This window comes from Mustela nivalis (assembly GCF_964662115.1).
Source record: "Mustela nivalis genome assembly, chromosome: 1".
In the NCBI taxonomy this organism is placed as follows: domain Eukaryota; kingdom Metazoa; phylum Chordata; class Mammalia; order Carnivora; family Mustelidae; genus Mustela; species Mustela nivalis.
Window position 1 is genome coordinate 10,678,141 of NC_139020.1, and position 18,474 is coordinate 10,696,614.

General features: G+C 55.3%; 1 protein-coding gene across 4 annotated transcripts in view; it reads right to left on the reverse strand.

Moving 5' to 3' along the window:
- The window catches only part of ITSN1 (intersectin 1), a 223,017-nt gene that overhangs the window by 25,695 nt on the left and 178,848 nt on the right, over positions 1–18,474 (reverse strand). For all 4 annotated transcript variants that reach the window (XM_082723504.1, XM_082723503.1, XM_082723499.1 and 1 more), the window contains 3 exons: positions 7,920–8,041; positions 6,393–6,499; positions 719–902 (listed from right to left, as the gene is read on the reverse strand). In XM_082723504.1, coding sequence (XP_082579630.1) covers positions 719–902; positions 6,393–6,499; positions 7,920–8,041 — 413 coding nt within the window. The remainder of the gene's footprint in view (positions 1–718; positions 903–6,392; positions 6,500–7,919; positions 8,042–18,474) is intronic.

Genomic DNA, 18,474 nt, shown 5'->3' on the forward strand with positions numbered 1-18,474 from the left:
GTGCTGGTCTAGTCACCAAAATGTAGCGGATGCTGAGCAGAAATTATTTGATTCTGTTCCTGTGTCTTTTTCTCTGGGAGACACAGAGGCTGTTTGAGTGGACCAGTGGGGCCCTCACGGACTCGCCCTGGCCAAGGCCAAGTCCAAGGGCCTGGGGCCTCCAGCAGCATGGTGCCCACATCCCCAGATGCCCCTTGAGGGACACGCGGCTCTTGAGGCCGCTGTGATCCCCTCCAAGCAGAGGTCTTGGCATCGCACACTCATGCCGCACACTCCCTAGAGCTCGAGGCCAACAGCAAGAACCAACTGGGAAAGGAACAAAGGGTCCCTCGGGATTCCTGGCCATTCCCTCTGCAGCCAAGAAGGGGGGCACGCTCAGACCAAATGGAAAGGGGGCACCCGAGATCCACCAGACCCACTGGGCCTGACATATGAGATGGAAAGTTTAAACCTGCGTCCAAATAACCCCACTAACACCCGGACCACAGACCCGAGTGTCCGGGGGCAGGCTGGCCCCTCCTCTCCAAGCCCTGCCCTTTGGTCAAAGCCCCACCGGCCAGCGCGTGGCGGGCCCCTAGTGCTCGGCCACGACCTCGGTCCCGTGGGCTGTTTTTAGCAAGAATAGGCTTGCAGGCTTGGATTCGCTGGTCACACATCCAGCTGCCCTATGTCAGCCCCTGGCGGGCGGCAAGGGCGTGGCTGAGCCCGGACTCCTTACTTTGACAAACTCCTTGAAGTCCGGGGCCTCGTCCGTCTTCTGCTGGATCAGGGCAGCCCCGTTGAGCTGACAGCTGCAGAACCGGATGTAAGGCTGCATGTGCGGCAGCTGGGCCGTCAGGATGTCGCCGATCATCTTCACGGGCATCTTCTCCCCTGACATCTTCTTGCGGACCCTCAGCGCTCTGCACAGGGGACACGGGAGGTGAGCCCCCTGCCTTCACGCTAGCTGGCAGTGACGGGGCACACTTCTAGGTTGTACAGACACAGAATGTGTGTGAGGGACACAAACCCAGGGCCGCTACAGGATCTACTGGGGGAGACAAGGACCAGAAAAGAAATACATCTGGTGCTCCAGAGAGGTGTCACCGGGGGCCCTTTCCTTCAGCATGATGGCTGTTTGCGGGTCCTTGGGAATGACAACTTCTCAAACACAGGTTTGCTGAATGAAGTCAGCATGAAAAATAATTCTTTCTTTCTTATGGAGAAATAGGAATTATTTATTTATTTAAATAAATTATTTAAATATTGAAATAGGAATTATTTATTTTAGAAATAAATATCATTTATTTTGCAGCTCAGACCGGATCCCTGTATCCATGTCTCACTTTATGGATTATCTGCGGCGTGAGCCCCAGGCTCGGACAGCCCCAGCACCGAGTCTGTTGCGGGCCAACGCCGCCCAAGGGAAGCTACCGTTACCCGTGGACGTGGAGGCTCATTTTCAGACTAAACAGAACATAATTAAGATGGTAAGTCAACCGCCACAGAAAAGTAATCCCATTCTGTTCACCAAAGCCAGGTATAAATGGTTGTCTGCACTATCTGTGCCATTCGCTGCTTCCTTGCTGTGGCTAATTTGAACTTGACTGGATTACAGAGTTCTAAAGAGAGAAGCCTATTTATATGATAATGGACCAATAAACCCAGTTCATCTCCTGGAAGCTAAGAAGACACTGAAGGTACTGAGAAGAGTTTGTTCCAGGATGCAGCTGCAGTCTGAGCATGGAGGGCTGTGAGAGCCGGGACTGTGCATCTCACCCTCCCACTCCCGTATATAAACTCCTGACATTGGCCTCTAGCAGGGCACATCACTGAGCTTCTACACTGCTTGGAGAGCAATGTGGTCTGCGGGCAGGACCACAACACAGGAGGCCTCCTCCAGGGATGGTAGATGGATAGATGGATGGATGGATGGATGGATGGATGGATGGATGGATAGATAGATGGACGGGTGGGTGGATGGATGGACGGACAGGTGGGTGGACAGGAGGATGGATGGATGGGTGGGTGGATGGATGAACGGGTGGATGGATGGATGGGTGGATGGACGGACGGGTGGGTGGGTGGATAGATGGATGGATGGATGGATGGATGGATGGATGGATGGACAGACAGATGGATGGACAGGTGGATGGATGGACGGGTGGATGGACGGATGGGTGGATGGATAGATGGATGGATGGATGAATGGATGGATGGATGGATGGATGGACAGATGGATTGACGGGTGGATGGATGGATAGATGGATGGATGGATGGATGAATGGATGGACAGGTGGATGGATGGATGGAAAGATGGATGGATGGGTGGGTGGGTGGATGGATGGGTGGATGGATGGACTGGTGGTGGGATGGGCGGGTGGATGGTTGGATGGATGGATGGGTGGATGGAAGGATGGGTGGATGGATGGGTGGAGCAGAATGGTATCATATACAATTTTAACATAAGGTTGGGAGGTTGTTACTATAAATTCCTTTGGCTGCTTTCACGGCCATGTTGGAGAAGCCCTGAGGCAAGGGTATGGTTCTATAAGAATTCCAAGGAAGTTCTGCAATATTAGCATTAGGCTTTGGAAACTTCAGAACACTTTACCTTCTTTCTCCTACATTTTTGGTTAAAGGAAAAATCCCTGGGCTGGGCAAACAAGTCAAGGAGAGAAATTTGAGGGACAGTAAGTTATGTGGTCTGAACAATTAGTAATTCCACCTCAAGCAGATACCCTTGTGGGGAGAGGCGCTGGTTAGCACCGGCTGCTTGGTGTGAGGGGTGGCAGCAGGATGCCCTCAGGATGGCCAGTCACCACTCAATGGGGAGGTTGGCATGGAATATCTCCCAACATGGAGAAATTTGCTCAAGGGTGATGTCACCCCCAATTTGGGGGGAACAGAGCCCTGCATAACCGTGTTATAAACTCGCTATGGATGGAAACAAGAAGAAATTCCATCTTTCTATCATTTTTGTATGAGGAGGAACAAAACAATCTTTCTCTAAGGGAATAAAATTACCACCCACTCTACACACACACTTTTCAAAAATCATGGAGGACACAAGGAAAAGAAGAAAGATCACACACAGATGGCCATTGTCTTGAAGAGGCTAAACCAGTACCTGAGTTCTGGAAGAACTCATCCAGAACACATTCAACCAGTCCAGCCAGGGGACAGGCCTATGGTCAGGCCCCAGCTATGGACCAGGCACCTGTCAGGTTCTGTGGTGGGTCCCCTTCTGGGATGTTCTGAACAGACAGGACTTACGAGGACTGGGTCCAAATGGGTTTGAAGGAAGATGTCACCAAGCTCAGGGGTCACGTGACTCAGTCACAGCAGCTCTGGCCTTTGGTGAGTTGGTTCATAATCTCATTTGAAGGTTTACTGGGCCAAGGCCTTGGACTGCCATGGTAATCAATCAGCTAATGAACATTTCAAAGAGTGCTCAGTTGTCTACAGGATGAATGAGTGCTCCCGACCCCCTGAAGCCCACCCGGCCAGACCTGGCAGGCATTAATACATCCTATAGTGTCCAACCCTTTTCCTGCATACATTGCTTATTCTCCCTCCTGGCTGTCGGCACACCGGAGGCACGTGGAAACTGAGACACTTGCCCAAACCCACACAGCTGAAACTGACAGAGGCCGTTCTCAAACCCAGGCAGTGTGACCCAGTAGCTTGAAGTCTATAAGCCCTGAGCCTGGGACAACAGGCCCAGGCCGAGACCGGCCTCTGTGCTCGAGATGCTTCCCGCAGGCCCTGTCCTTCCTCCAGAACCCACTCCTGCCATCTCGACTTCCCTCTGTCCCACGGCCCTCGGCTCCTCTCTCTGGCACCACTCCTGGCATCTGCCCCGCCTTTGCCTCCTGCCCCTTCCCCGCACCCCTCCCCTCCCCTTCCCCCTGCCCAAAGTTCCTTCCTGTCTCCCCACCCTGTCTCTACCCCTGAGATAGGTTTGTTACTCTTTATTTTTGTTTTCTGCTCAAAATGAAATTATGTCTATCTTAATTAAGTTAAAAAGAGGTCGAATACTTTAAGAAGAACTTTTTTTTTTTTCTTTTGAGAAGCCCCTTCGTTTTCCTCCAAGTAAGGAGGCAGGAAAGGATGTTGATTAAACACGAAAAACAGTTCCAGCACCTGGATTTGCACGGCCTACGTCTCATCTGTGTCCCTTCAGCTACGCTGAGGGTCCCGCACCCACTCTTAGTGTGGAAAGGCTCTAGATCTTTCTGCCCTATTCCGCTTCTCAAAAGCAAATTTCACAGCTCTCCACTCACCAGTAAGAGCGAATCATCCGTTCTAACCCCCAACCATAGCAGGAAGTCCCCTATGTCCCGTTAGCTCGCCTTCGTTTTATTTACGTCTTCTTTTTCTGCTTCCTAAGTCCCATATTCTCCCCACTCCCACCCCAAGTACAAGGAGTCACTGGCCCTTGGATCAGGAGTAACAGACAGGCAACCGCTCACAGGTGACTTTCCTGCCGTAAGTCCTGTTTCTCCAACAGAAATTCCTCTCTCGCCCTGCAAGGCGCCCTAAAATCTCCCTGTCGTTGGGGTGATTCCTTTGCATGAGGAAGTTAAGTTTATGCAACAAAGGAGTGTAGCAAAATGTCCCCTGACTGGTCTACAATATGGGTCCTCACCCTATAACCCTTTTCATTTTTCTGTATGTTTAAAAATCTTCATAATAACATATAGAGAAGAGAAAAAAAAGAAAAAGAAATCAGGTCCCCAAGAGGCTCCTGTTAAATATTTTATCTAGAATATCCAGACATTAGACAGTTCACCCAAACGAACTGATCAGGTCATCAGAGGACGGGGCCGGAGCACAGGGACACCACGCTGGAAGGCGGCTGTCCCAGTAGGGTTGACGTGACCGACAGCACGCCAGGACCGCGGCTGGCCTCCTAGTTTCTCAGAATGACACTGCGTGCTCCAGAAGGCTAACACCAGACTGCGACTTTACAGGTCCCGAAACAAGGGGTCCGAGAGTTCATCTGCCCACGGATACCACCCAGAACAAGTTAGAAGGTGCTGGAACCCTTCAGGTTCAGCATGCAGAGGTTCGGGCCTTAACCAGACCCCTTTGCCCCAGGTGATGCGACAGCCCTTCTCCAAGGCCAGGGGGCTGAAGCCAGCACTTATAGAGGCCAGGTGCGTGTCATCTAAAGATGCCCCAATAGTCACCCTATGCAGGAGGTACAGTTATCATCCCCATTTTACAGACGAGGACACCAAGGCCTGGGGAACATAAGTCACTCGCCCAAAGACACAGCCAGCAGGGCAAAGCGCAAGGCGTGAGCCCAACCATCTGTCCCACAGTTAGGTCCAGAAGTTTTCACAGCATGGTGCTCGAGGACAAAGGATGGAAATACTTTCTCAAAGCACCCCCGGTCATCATCTCTGAGTATTTGCTTTCCAGAACCCAGAGAAAGCAGACGTCCTATTTCTACCTTGCCTCTACCTCTCTCTCCATCCCCTAGCCGTGCCCGAACACACACTCAGGAGAGTGGAAACCTGAAATGACTCTCTAACAACCAGGGCTCACACTTAGGAAATCTGCCCTTCCTCGCTACAGGAGAGTAGAGCTCAGGGAGGGACGCCAGCTCCCTGGGGCTCCCCTGCACTCTTGGCCCGGCAGAGGGGGGCCCGTCCTCCCCGCCGGACCAGCGCAGACCTAGTCCACCATCTTAGCAAGTTGTGTTTCAAAGCGTGGATGGTTGCTGGGCCCAGATCTGGGGGGCTCTTTTTAGAGCTGGAGGGGGCCTTTGTGATGACATAATCCCATCGCCTCACTTGACAGCTGGGGACACGGAGGCTCAAAGAGGCAGGGCAGGGAGCTGGGCTCTGAACCCAGGTCTCCTGCCTCCCAGCCCTACAGCCGCCTTTGGAAACAGAAATGGGAATAAAACACCAAGGGCTCCAAGCAGGCTCCTGGGAGCGTGCACCTGACGAAACGCTGACCGTGGGCAGCAAATGCTCCAACCGCTTTCCATCCACAGAGCTGAGAACGTCCCAAGAGAACAACACGCGCCCCAGGGACCTGCAGTCTGCGGGGTGCCCGTGGGGAGCTGGCCCAGACCCTGGGGAGGGAGGGAACCAGGACCCGGAGGGGGGGCCCCATGCGCTCTGGAGACTCTAGACCCGCAGCGAAAGCAGGAACGTGGCGATGGACTCTGCAATGACAGATCGGGGTGGGGGGGATCCCCAGAAAGCATCGGGGCCACAAGGAGCCACGATGCTTGTGAGCAGAAATGAGCGGAAATGAGCGGAAGAGGCAGGAAACACACAGGGCAGCATGCACGGGGCCACGCGGACGAGGCCACACGGAGGTGCTAGTGTATGAGAGCCACGGGCGGGGGTCAGGGGGGTGCAAAGCAAGGCTGGGGTTAGGGGGAGGCTTACTTCAGTAGTTTGATATTACACATAATCAGCTCCTTCCAGTTAACAAAAACCATAGCACCCTCTTTCTCTGTCAGCAGCTCAGACTCCATCAGGGGTTTCTGAAAGATCTGCGGGTGCGGAAAACGAAGCGGGTCAGAGAGCAAACGGTTAGCGGACACCTCGCACACCAGGCTCCCAGCTCTGCTCCGCAGCAGCCGCCGGGCAGCGGGGCCTCCAGCGGGAGCCTGGCTGGGGGCTTGTAGCCTGGGCTGGGCTGGGATAGGGACCGGCTTCGGGGGACAGAGGGGCCTGTCCTGGCTCCAAGCCCTGTGGGGTTGGGCGAATCGGGGTAAATCACAGCTCTTCACCCAGTACCCCCCACCCCGTCCCGTGGGGAGCCCCCACCTCCCAAGAGGTCATTATCTACCACTGGAGGCAGGGTGAGCTCCTGAAGGTTGGAGATAGGACAGCCTCTGGTTGGCATAAACGCAGCCAGTCTCAGGCCGCTCCCTGGGAGCCCTATTCTTCATGCGTCCTTCAGTTGACCTTGAACCTGGCATATGCCAGACCACTGCATGGGAGTGCCGCATTGAAGGGCGACACTCGCATCCTAGACATCCGATCTAGGATCGTGTATTTAGGATGCTCAAGGGTCTTGAGGGACAGGCGCCTTATCTGAGTGGGCACCAGCACTTCCTGGGTGTGAGCGGCCGCCTCGAAGACCTGCCTTCTGTACTCATTCAACACGGGGCCACTGGGCAGTGACTTTCCCAGGCATAAATCTCCAAGGAGATGACTGCACAGCTGGTCGGTGCTGGGGAGGGGGGAGGGCAGGAGTTTCAAACCTATCACAGCACTTTTCCAGCTGTCGAGAGTGACCCTGACATCTAGCTTGGCAAACCCCCGTTTGCCAACACGGCCGCTTCCCGTGACTATGGACGAAAGCCTTCTGGAAAAGCAGGGATTCCCAACTCTGCATCTCCCCTTCCTTCCAGACTGAGTGGCCCAGGCCTTGCGACAGCTACCAGGGAGGAGAGAGAAAACGGGGTGTCATCCGGGACGGGGAGGGGCTGGGGGAAGGGAAGCATCTTCATCCTCAGCCGCAGACTTTCCTCAGGGACAACGTGAGCCACGAGGAATACCTTGTGACACTGGCCGGACTGGCGTCCAGCTTCAGATGCCAGCCCCGAGGGCCGGGAGACCGGGAGACCGTGCGACCGTGCGACCTGCTCAGTGGCATTGACTACGCCGCTTCTCTGAGTCGAGTCTAGATTCCCAGTCCCTGCCCATGTGTCTCCTCCCTCTTGGACTCAACTAGCCCTGGGCACCAGCCACGTGTGCCCCTCTACAGGGATGACTCAGAGGACCATGGCTGAGAGTCCAACCATCTTCTCTTGGGCATGAATCTTCCTTGTGATTTACCATTCAGACGCTCCCCACACATCAGAAAATGTCTCATGTTGAGAATCAGGTCTTCCTCCTTCACAGAGCCCCCCCTCCTCTCCAACCCTCCGTGCCCGTGCCCCCCGCCTCCCCCGGCACCATTACCTCCGTGACCAGCTGCAGGTCATTGACATAGTTCTCCTCTGTGACAATGAGTTCATGGATGTATCCTTGTCTCTTTCTCTCGGTTGGAGTCAACATATCCAAGAGGTGTAGGTCTGAACACCCTGGAAAACACAACCGTGGGGACATTTCAGTCCAAGTGTGGGGAGGCGCATACAGCTTCTCAGTGAAGAGCTCCGGGCCTTCATGCCTGCCGGCCCCTGCGGTCTCAGTCTAGCTGGGCAGTGGGAGGGGTTGAACTGTGTCCCCTGAAAGTACACATGCAAGTTCTAATCCTCGGTACCTGTGAACTTGACCTTATTGGGAATAGGGTTTCTGCAGATACAATCCAATTAAAATGAAGTCATACTCAGTTAGGGTGGGCTTAATAATCCAATAGGACTGCTGTCGTTATAAGAAGTATCCAGGGCGCCTGAGTGGCTCAGTCGGTTAAGCGTCTGGCTGTTGGTTTCAGCTCAGGTCGTGATCTCAGTGTGGTGAGATTGAGCCCTGCGTGGGGCTCCGCGCTCAGTGCAGAATCTGCATAAGATTATCTCTCCTTCTCTCTCTCCCCCTGCTTGCTCTCTTTCTCTCTAAAATAAAATAAAGAGGGGTGCCTGGGTAGCTCAGTGGGTTAAGGCCTTTGCCTTTGGCTTGGGTCATGGTCCCACAGTCCTGGGATCGAGCCCCGCATGGGGCTCTCTGCTCAGCAGGGAGCCTGCTTCCCCTCCTTTCTCTCTGCCTGCCTCTCTGTCTACTTGTGATCTCTGTCTGTCAAATAAATAAATAAGATCTTTAAAAATAAAGAAAAAAAGAAAGAAAATAAAGAAATAAAATCTTAAAAAAAAAAAAAGACATACAGAGACAGACAGAAGGCCATGTGGTGACACAGGCAAGGATTGGGGTGAAGCAGCTACAAGCCAGGGAATGCCGAGGTTGCCACCAGCCATCAGAAGCTACGAGAAACGAATGGGGGGGGGGATATTGCCCCTAAATCCTCCAGAGGAACATGGCTCTGCCGACACCTTGATTTTGCACTTATCTCCAAAACCGTGAGAGAAGAAATCTCCGCTGTTGTAAGCCACCCCGTTTGTGGTCCCATGTTACAGCAGTCCCAGCAAACTCATATAGGCGCCACGCTCGTGCTTCCTCCAAACCACGAAAATAAGGTCCAGAGAAGACCAGAGCAGCCATTGGCTGGTATGTCCTCAGGGCTCACACCATGCCAGGCATGGTCCAAGGCGCTGTACGTGGACAGCTGTGCTCAAGACGCACAGGGATACTGGAGTCATCCCCATTTTGTACACAGGGACACGGAGGCTTGGACAGGTTGACTGACCCAAGATCTCTCAGCCGGGTGGTGGCCAAGAGCCGAAGCTGACACTCTGAGACCAGAAACTGGGCTCTATCTACCCCAGACCGCTGCTGTTGGGTCCAAGCCGCAGGAGGACATTAGGTTATCGTGAGGTTGGATTTTGGAGGATGAAGGGGCTGTGCTGAGGCCCCTGGTGGGCGTGGGGACAGGCAGAGAGGTGCGGAGCACATTCAGACCACAACCCATAAGCTCAGAGCCAGGCTGCCGCCTTACGCCTCTAGGAGCTGAGCATCCAGCCTGCAGACAGACAGGGAAACCCCTCCGGCGGCAGGCGACTGGAGCATCTGTGGCCCCAGGTGCCCGAGGGCAGGGGCTCCGGTGACCTGACAGGTGGCACACACAGGAAGTGGTGCCTGCCCTTGCCTCTGCTCTCCTAGCTGGTCATTTCGGGGTTTATTTGCATGGAATGGTCTCAGGTTTTCCGCAGAAGCTGCCTCATGTCACGCGTCCTCCTACAGGCATGGCCCTCCCTGTTCCAGGCCAGTGGGGCGCCTCTCCTTTTTATGAGGGGTTCTTTATTTAATCACAAAAAATAAATAAATAAACAACAGATTTGTCGAAGGGACCGACAGGTGTCCTGGATCTTGGTGTCCCATTCACTCGCTGTTCTCATACCATCTCCCCACAAGGGGGCGCGGCGGAGCACCATGCGAAAGCGCGGCCTCCGCCGGTGCTTCTCAGGGTCCCCAGACCAGCAGACTCCAGCAGCACCAGGGAACTTGGAAGAAATCAAATTACCAGGCCCCTGCGGAATAGACGACTCGGAGTTGGGGGCAAGGAATCTGATGCAACAAGCTCTCCAGGTGACTTTTTTAGGCAAACTAAAACGAGTAGCTTGCTCTGGGCGGTCAGGGATTTCTGAGTTTCCGTCTCCCCCTGAGTACTTCGTTGGGCTCATGACCTAGTGGATATGCTGGAAGCTTCTGCAAAGAGAATGATCCCTCTGGGAAGAATGATATCACTGACTTCTTGGCGAATGTTGCACTGTGCCGGAGATTAACGCCACGTCGGGGTGCTTCCGCTGCTCAGTCTTGTCCCCTCCCCGGCCAAAGGCACTTTCTAGAATGCTGTAGCTTCTCCTCCTGGCACAGGATGATTCCAGGACGGGCAGGCAGATGGATGCTGGGAAAGCAGCAGGGATGAGCCATCCCTGCCCTCCCCGCCCATCCATCCAAGACCTCACCGAAGCCACGGCGGCGGCGGAGCCAAGCTGTCATTCCACAGGGCCACGCGTGAGCATAAACCACCGGGCAGGTCTGCAAATGAACCTGGAACCCGGACCCTCTGCTCAGCCTCCAGCCTGGCCCAGCTGTTCTTCGTGGCGTGGGGCACGGGCTGTGCTTTATTAGAACAGCGAACTCTCGGGAAGGAAGATTGCTCACGCTGGTCCCTTCAGCCAGCCTCCGCCCGGCCACCGTGTGACTTTTAGCTTCTGGGAGATAGCGTGATGCCGCCAGTTTCTTCAGCTTTCAGGAGGAAAGCCACCCGGGAAACACCCTTCAGTTCGGGAAGAAACATCTCGTGCCTTCCCTGTGCTCACCCAACCTTCCAGTTAGTGAGTCAAAGGGCCAGGGGTGAGGCCATCTCTAGTCACCGGGCAGAATGACAGGGACTTGGATGAACGCTCACGGAGCAGAGTCTCCCCTAGAATTTTCCGGACATTGTTTTCTGCAGGGATACTGGAATACTGTTTAGAGCTGCAGTTCTAAGACTCATCCCACAAACACTGTGCAAGGAGATTGCAAGGGTGCAAATAGGCTCGCAGCGGACCTCGGTAGGACCAGTCTTCGGAACGTGCCCTGAGGTCACGATTTCCCTTGGAGGATATCAAGGATGCTATAAACTCTGACCACAGAAAACCCACGTGTAGGACACATGCAACAGACACATTTCGTACCCAGTTCTACATGGTTCACAGGTCCTCTCGGAGCTTGTTCGGGGAATCTCATTCATGTGTTTCACAAATATTTCCTGAGCTTCCATCACGAGCCTGGCGCCAGCAGATAGGACCTGAGGACTCACGATGATAGAGGAGAAAGGCCGGCCGGCCAGAGCACACAGCTAAGAACCTTGGGTCCTCAGCTGGGGCCCGTACTCCTCCTCACAGGGGGCGGCTGAGAGTGGTATTGATGCCCCCTACAGGCCGCAGGTGGTACTGACTCCCACCAAGTTAAGGCTCCTAATGGGTTCACCCCCAGGCTGAGAATGCATTCTTGGGGATCATAAGGACCCGAGGTGATGGCTGGCAGTGGGTGGGGCTGGTAGGTGTCCTGCGTTATACAGGACAGAGAATTGTCTGCCCCGAGGTGAAAAACTGACACCCCTCCCCACCCCACCCCCCACACACCAAGAAACACTGACATTACGGGAAACTGACAACCGGACCAGGACTATGCTTGGAGCAAGCATGGTCCAAGGGACCAGCAGTGCATTTAGAAGGATGGAGGAATCCAAAACGAGGATCCAGGAAGAAACGTAACCAGAAACGGCTTGCTCTGGGTTTCGGGAGTTCTTCTGAGTCTTCCAAGTTCTACACGGTATGGCTTTGAAGCTCAGAGCCAAAGCAACAGCAAAAGGTCTAGGGGTTATTGAGGCCATCAGTCCAAGAATCCCAGGTGCTGGCGCTGGTGTGGGGTGCATTGGAGGTATGTTGCACGTGGGAAGGTTGGGGGGCGGGAGGAGGCTGCGTGGCTTCCTACTCCGGGTAGCTCCGGCCTTCTGGTCACCACCCAGCAGCCCCGCATCAGAGCTGATGGAGCCTGGAAATGCTGTGTGACTCTTGGCTGCTGGTTCCAACGAATTCCACCCCACGCCACCCACCTAGCAGCCTGCCTGAGGACAAGAGGAGGGCTCAGGTGGCCTCTCCAGGCCCCGGCATGCAAGGAAACGCCAAGATTTTGCGGGGAGATTCGTCTCAGCGTTGTAAGCCAACAATGTTGGCTTTGAATCGTCTTTTTAGCTACTGAACCGACCCATAGGATGCTGTTTTTAAAAATTCTTGCTGGTGGCTGCCAGACCAGGAGAACCCTTACAGACCTGAGGTAGGCACTTGGAACTCAAAAATATCCTTTCTTTGAAAATTTGATATTTAGAAAAACAAACGAGTTTAAAAACTCCGTTATTCAGAGCAGGGCACATGGAAAAGACATTTCAAATAAAAGAGTTTTCTTTAAGGGTGGAGGGATGTGGTCCTCCTCTCCTTTGGGAACTAGGATAAACATCGTTCACGGGCTCCCTTTCCCGGCGACAAATGAGAGGACAAAGTACAGCAGATAACTTTGCATGGACATCTCGGGGTGATGAAGGGATTCTTACAACTTACTGTAATCCACTCACAGCTGAAATAATACGGCAACTGACTCCACGCACTGAAAAATGATCCCCAACTAGAGCCCACATGAAATCCCTAATCTTTGTGCTGTCCCTTGTAATTTTGTGTAGTTAGTCACAATTACCAAATGGAGAGAGCCGTGATACCCCTTTGGAAGGACTGGAGTCTGGGGCACTGGAGAGAATATGGGAAAATGCCACCCAAAAGGGTCACCTTGTCCCCTCAATTGGACAATGTTCCTAGGAACAGCATAGTCTAATAAGTTGCTTTATTACAAAAGTAATACATAAACACGGGCTTCGTGTAAACAGTTCAAAGGATACAGACATACTCAGGTCCCCTCTCCGCACTCCCGACCATTCTACTTCCTTTCCCAACAAGGCCCGTAATTTTACAAAACCAAACCAGCCCCCACAGCAAGCTGGCCGCCAAGCAAAGCAAAGAAACAGGACTTGGTCCTGTTATGAACGGGCCAAGATATACTATAAGATGGTCAACAAATATTTAGTAAGTTCCTGTGAAGTCCAAGAGACACAGAAATGAGCAAGATAGTGTCCTTGTCCTCAAGGAAACTCATAGAGCGGATGGAGACTCGACTTGAACATGAAACTAACAGGCAACAGACCCGGGGCCTGTAGGCTGGGGGGATGGTGGCATCTGTAGGACTCGGAGGAGTGAGGAGCGTGGACGCTCCTCACTCCTCATCCCCAGGGAGGAAGGCTCCTGGCGGGGGGGGGGGGGGGGGGGGTTGGGTTCCGAATCAGGGAGGATGGGGCCACTATGTTGGGGGTGTTGGACCAGCATGCCGGGCAAATGCAGAGACACTGTAGAGTGGAAGTTCAAAAAGGTGGGAAGTGGGAAGGGGAGGAGGAGGAAAGGGGGTGGAGACAGGTGGGGAGTGGGAAGGGGAGAAGGCGGGAAGGATGTCACATCGCCGCGATCCCAGTGCCAGAGGGGCTGCAGCAGAAATCTGGGTGCCACTCGGCAATATGGAAACTCAGGCAGAGCTTTTTCATCTTTAAAGGAAAGGCTATTCCGATGTCTCTGGGGACATCCCGTCCCCAACTCTCTGGCTAAATGGCCCTGCCCCCCAGAACACACGTTCGAGCTGGAGCTCCCATCTCTCCCGAAGGCTTCTGCAGGCTTGGCCTGAATGTAGGACGTGGAGCCTCACAGGCCGGGGGTCTCCTGCCAAGGGAGCCCACACCCCCTCTCCCCCAAGGCTACACTGCAATTTTTTTTTTTTAAGATTTCATTTATTTATTTGACAGATCACAAATAGGCAGAGAGGCAGGCAGAGAGAGAGAGGAAGAAGCAGGCTTTCTGCCAAGCAGAGAGCCCGATGTGGAGCTCGATCCCAGGACCCTGGGATCATGACCTGAGCCGAAGGCAGAGGCTTAACCCACTGAGCCACCCAGGGGCCCCTACACTGCATTTTTTTCTGGGAAAATCAATCTCATTGTGCTGCCTTCAACCTCTGGGCTAGAACGGCACACGCACGTGGCTCGTCATATAGGAAAGGCCACGGCGGCTGTGCCATAAAGGAGGTCTTTCTGGTCAGAGCTCTCCGTCCTCCACCGGCAGCTGACGTCCGACCGCCCCCCACCTCAACCCCATTCTCTCAGCTGCGAACTTGTCCGTTCCTGCCGTGCATGTGCATGGGCCTGGGACCTGGTGACGAGTGAGGCGAGCAGGGTCCTTGTCCTCGGGGAGCATCGGTCTACTCGGGGCTCGGGCATCCCGTCCAGACGCTGGTTTTTGCACGGCTTCCTTGCAGGGGCACCCCTGTAAGCCCTGGAGACTTCAGAGTTGAAGTCCCTGAGCCTGGATTTTCTTGGGGATCTAGAGAAGCTATGGGGGGCATGGAGACCTGTGGGGGGGTGGGGCATGCACCCTGAGGGCACCAAAGCCCAGGCCGCCCTGTCTGGCCTGTTTTGGGGACCCACCAGCTCCCTCTGGGGGTTTCCACTCAGCCACACTCAGTAGAACCCTGGAGCTTCAAAAATAGCAACGTGGCTTCCAGATAAAGCGTTCTCCCAAGAAGGGGGCTCCGGTCCCCATGCGTTGCCAGGCAGTTTCGTGACAACAGAAAATTTGCAGAAATCAATTAACTCTCGTGGTTCAGTTCTGTCTTAATTTGCTGTATGTAAGAATATTGGTAACTTTGTAACAAAAGGCATCACCCTCATAGCTTTATGGCCGACGCGGGAATCCCTGGCATGGGGTCAGGTGCCCTATGATATGGGCTCCTTAGCTCATTCCTGGCCCTGGTTCTGTCACCAGACCTTTGTCATCCCTCCTTCCTGAGCTCCTGCTTTCTTTTGTTTGTTTAGTTATTTTATTGTTTGTTTGTTTGTTTGTTTTAAGAAGATTTTACTTTTAGTTCATCTCCACAGCCCCATCGAGGGCTCGAACTCCCAGCCCCGAGGTCAAGAGTCACACGCTCCACCCCTCCACCGACTGAGCCACGTGCCGCCACCCCGTAGCAGCTCAGGGATCCTTAGCAGTGGCCACAAACAAATCCTTTGGGTACACAAGGCAATTGGGGGCGTCAGAAGCACAGACACACCTTTATTGGAACGCGAGGCCGTCGTCTGGGCGAGAGGGCCCGGGGAGCACATTCCAGACGAGGAGGAATTTGGCTCGATCAGGCACAGTCAGGGTGGGAAGAAGGGGTGAGGCAGCCAAGCAGAGGGAGTGGGCAGAGAAGAGCAGGGGAAGAGTGGATGCCTGGGGCCCCGGGGGAGGGGGAGGGGGAGGGAGAAGCAGATGCGGGAGGAAGGGAAGTCACGCTGAACTCCCATGAGCCACGCGCTTCCAGGCACTGGACGTCCGGGAACTCACTGAGCCCTCACCCACGATCCCGCGTGCGGCGCGCTGCTTAGTCTCCCATTGAACAGAAGAGCAACTGAGGCACAGAGAAGATAGGTAACTTGCCAAAGCCTCGGTGAATCAATGGCAGAGGGAGTTCTACCCAGGAGCCGGTGCTCTGGGCCACTCTGCCTCCTGCCTTGCTGGGAACGTGACCTATTTGTCAGCCAGAGCTGCTGTAATCAAGTTTTGGGGCCTGGGAGGCTCAGCCGAGAGAAATGGAGTCTCATAGCTCCGGAGGCGGGAAAGTCCAAGATCAAGGTGCCCGCGGGGCTGGTTTCTTCTGAGGCCTCTCTCCTGTGCGGGCAGATGGCCATCGGCTCCTCACATGGCCTTTCCTCGGTGCACAGTCGTCCCCTGGTGACTCTGTGTCCAAATCTCCTCTCCTCGTCAAGGACAGAGTCAGATTGGCGTGGGGCCCACCCTAACAGCCTCACCCGAACTCAATGACCTCATAAAGGGTCCACCTCCACATACGTCATATTCTGGGGGGCTGGGGGTAAGGGGCTTCAACATTTCCATCGTGGGGGGGGGGGCGACGCGGTCAGCCCAGGTCGGGAGGTAGGGTCAAGGAGTCTGAACAGTAGAGCGAGATGGTCGTTGGTGGCGGAGCGGGGAGAGGCCTGGGCTGTGTTCCAGAAGCATCATCGTGGCCGCTGTTTGGAGGTGGGGTGCGGGCTGAGGGCCAGAAGTCCGGCTGCACGTGGGAATCACCTGAGCGGCTTTTATAAAGCCCAACGTCCCCACTGTACCCCAGACCAGTCAAATCCGCCTGGCCGGGGTGCGGCCTGGGCATCCTTAACACGCGAGGGTTCCAGATAGCTCCGACGTGCGGCCAAGAGTGAGGACCACTGCCTCAGAGGGACAGCTGCCCAGAAGCCAGGCCAGCTGGTGGGGAGAGGGAGCGATGTTTGGGAACTCGATCTGTCCAGGCTCCCGTAGCGGGAGTGTTGTCACAAGGACTGAACTGGTTCCAGACCTAGGCGGGTCGCTCAAGCTGCTCGTCCAAAGGGAAGTGATGGCCGTGACCTGGAAAGCTCTCCTCCCTTCCAGGGCCTGGAGCCTGGACAGCCTCTGACACCATGTTCCTGAAGGCCACGCTGCTACTCCCTGGTCCCCCACGCTCGGGCCAGAGCTTAGAAGGTCACTCTGCTCAGTGCCCCCGTTGTGTTGACAGGACAGCGGAGGCTGGAGAGGCACGGTGACTTCTGCTGGCAGGAATGCAACCTGCGCTCCTGCTGTCTTGGGACATGGAGACACGCAAGGAAAGCACCAGCTTCTCGAAGAGTGGGCCTAAGGGTGACCCCTCCCCAGTCCTCGCCCTGTGCACTCCCACCACGCCCGGTTGTGGGGGTGTGCCTGTCCTTGGGGCCCAGGGCTGTCAGGGGGCAGCCAGCAGCCAGGCTGGGGTCCAGGCAGCTGTGTCTCTTCTCCAAAGGACCCTGGGCTGACCAGTCCCGGGACCCAGCTCTGGAGGTCCAGACGGACAGGCGGGCTCCTCCTCCCCACGGGACTCTCTTGTCGAGGCTCTAAGAAGAGCCCGGTCCCCTGCAGTCTCTCCTAAGTTGGCAAACCGACCCCGTGGAACACAAGAGCCCACCTGAGCCCGAGACATTTCCTGCGCACTGTCAGCAACTGCACAGAGGAGCTCGGGTCCCTGCTTTCACGGAACTTCCATTCTAGTGGGGGAGACAGAAAACCAGACACATGCATGAATAAATCATACTTAGGGCGCTTCCAAGAACGAAGAATGACAATTCTTATGACTGAGAGGCCCACAGCCCAGCCTTGGGTCTTCTCGGGGAATTTATCTCGTAAGCCACGTGGCCTTCCCAAGCCTGGCTTGGCGCAGCATTCAAGGCCACACGCAGCCCAGGGACTGAAGGCTGATGGGTCCTCTCCTCACTGCCTAGCTGAGGAGGAAGGTGCGAGCCTGCGGGGCCAGGGGCCTGTCCGCCACGGCTCCTGAGTAGCCCCCGTGGGATCGGCACCCCGGTGGGGGGGCCTATGCATGTGTGCACGGCAGACACTGCCGTCCAGTTTGGAAGCTGTCGGGGGGACAGGGTGTCCCACAAATACTGACCCTACATGGGGAGCTACCATCCCTACTTATCAGTGCTGTTCCTGTGGAGATCTTCGCGGGGCACAGCCTGGCCCCCGGCGAACTCAGGGTCCCCTGCGGGAGGAGGGGGCAGCATCCGTGTGTCTGGGCATCGACCCCCACCCACTCTGCTTCACGCGTGGTGAGTAACCAGCGGTTCAGCAAAGCGCAGAGTGGTGATGAGTCAGTGGAACTGGGCTGGGCGGTGGGGGTGGGGGCCAGAGTGGGAGGACGGAGGTGGGGAAGAGGTGGCAGGCTGGGGCCCACCCATGGCTCTACGGTGACCAACGAGCCTGCAAGGCGGTGAGGAGGCAGCGGTGATGGAGGGGAGGTGTTGGTTGGGTCAGAAGAGACAGGCAGTGTGGGGGCCCAACAAAGGGGGGGGTCCACGGACCCGAGCCCACATGCCCCCGAGCCCTGGGGGGAGGAGGGGAGATGAGGCTCTGGGAGGTGGAGACTTGTGATCTCCCAGGCAGGGACTGGGGATGAACATGGGCATTTGCATCAAGTGGTCTGGAAGTCCAAGGAGACAGTCCTCAAGAAGACCACCTGGAACCCTGCCGGATGGCTGTTGGGGGCCATCACAGTTCCTCGAAGGTGGCCGAAAGAATGACAGATCAGGATGCTTAGCAACTGGCTCTGTAAGGGGCTCAGCCCGGGGCTTCACCTCGTTGAACATCAGCGTCACCTCCAGCAAGCTGGAGGCCCACGGTCCCTGCCCCTGCCCCCCATTTAGGTGCTAGAAACCTGGAAAGTGTTTGGACAAGAGCAGCTCAGAGGAGACACTGACCAGGCGAGGCTTCTGAGAGCGAGTGATGACAGCTACGCTCAAAGTTGAGCCACGGAGAAGGGAGCGGATCAGGAAGAGACTTGCGGCCCA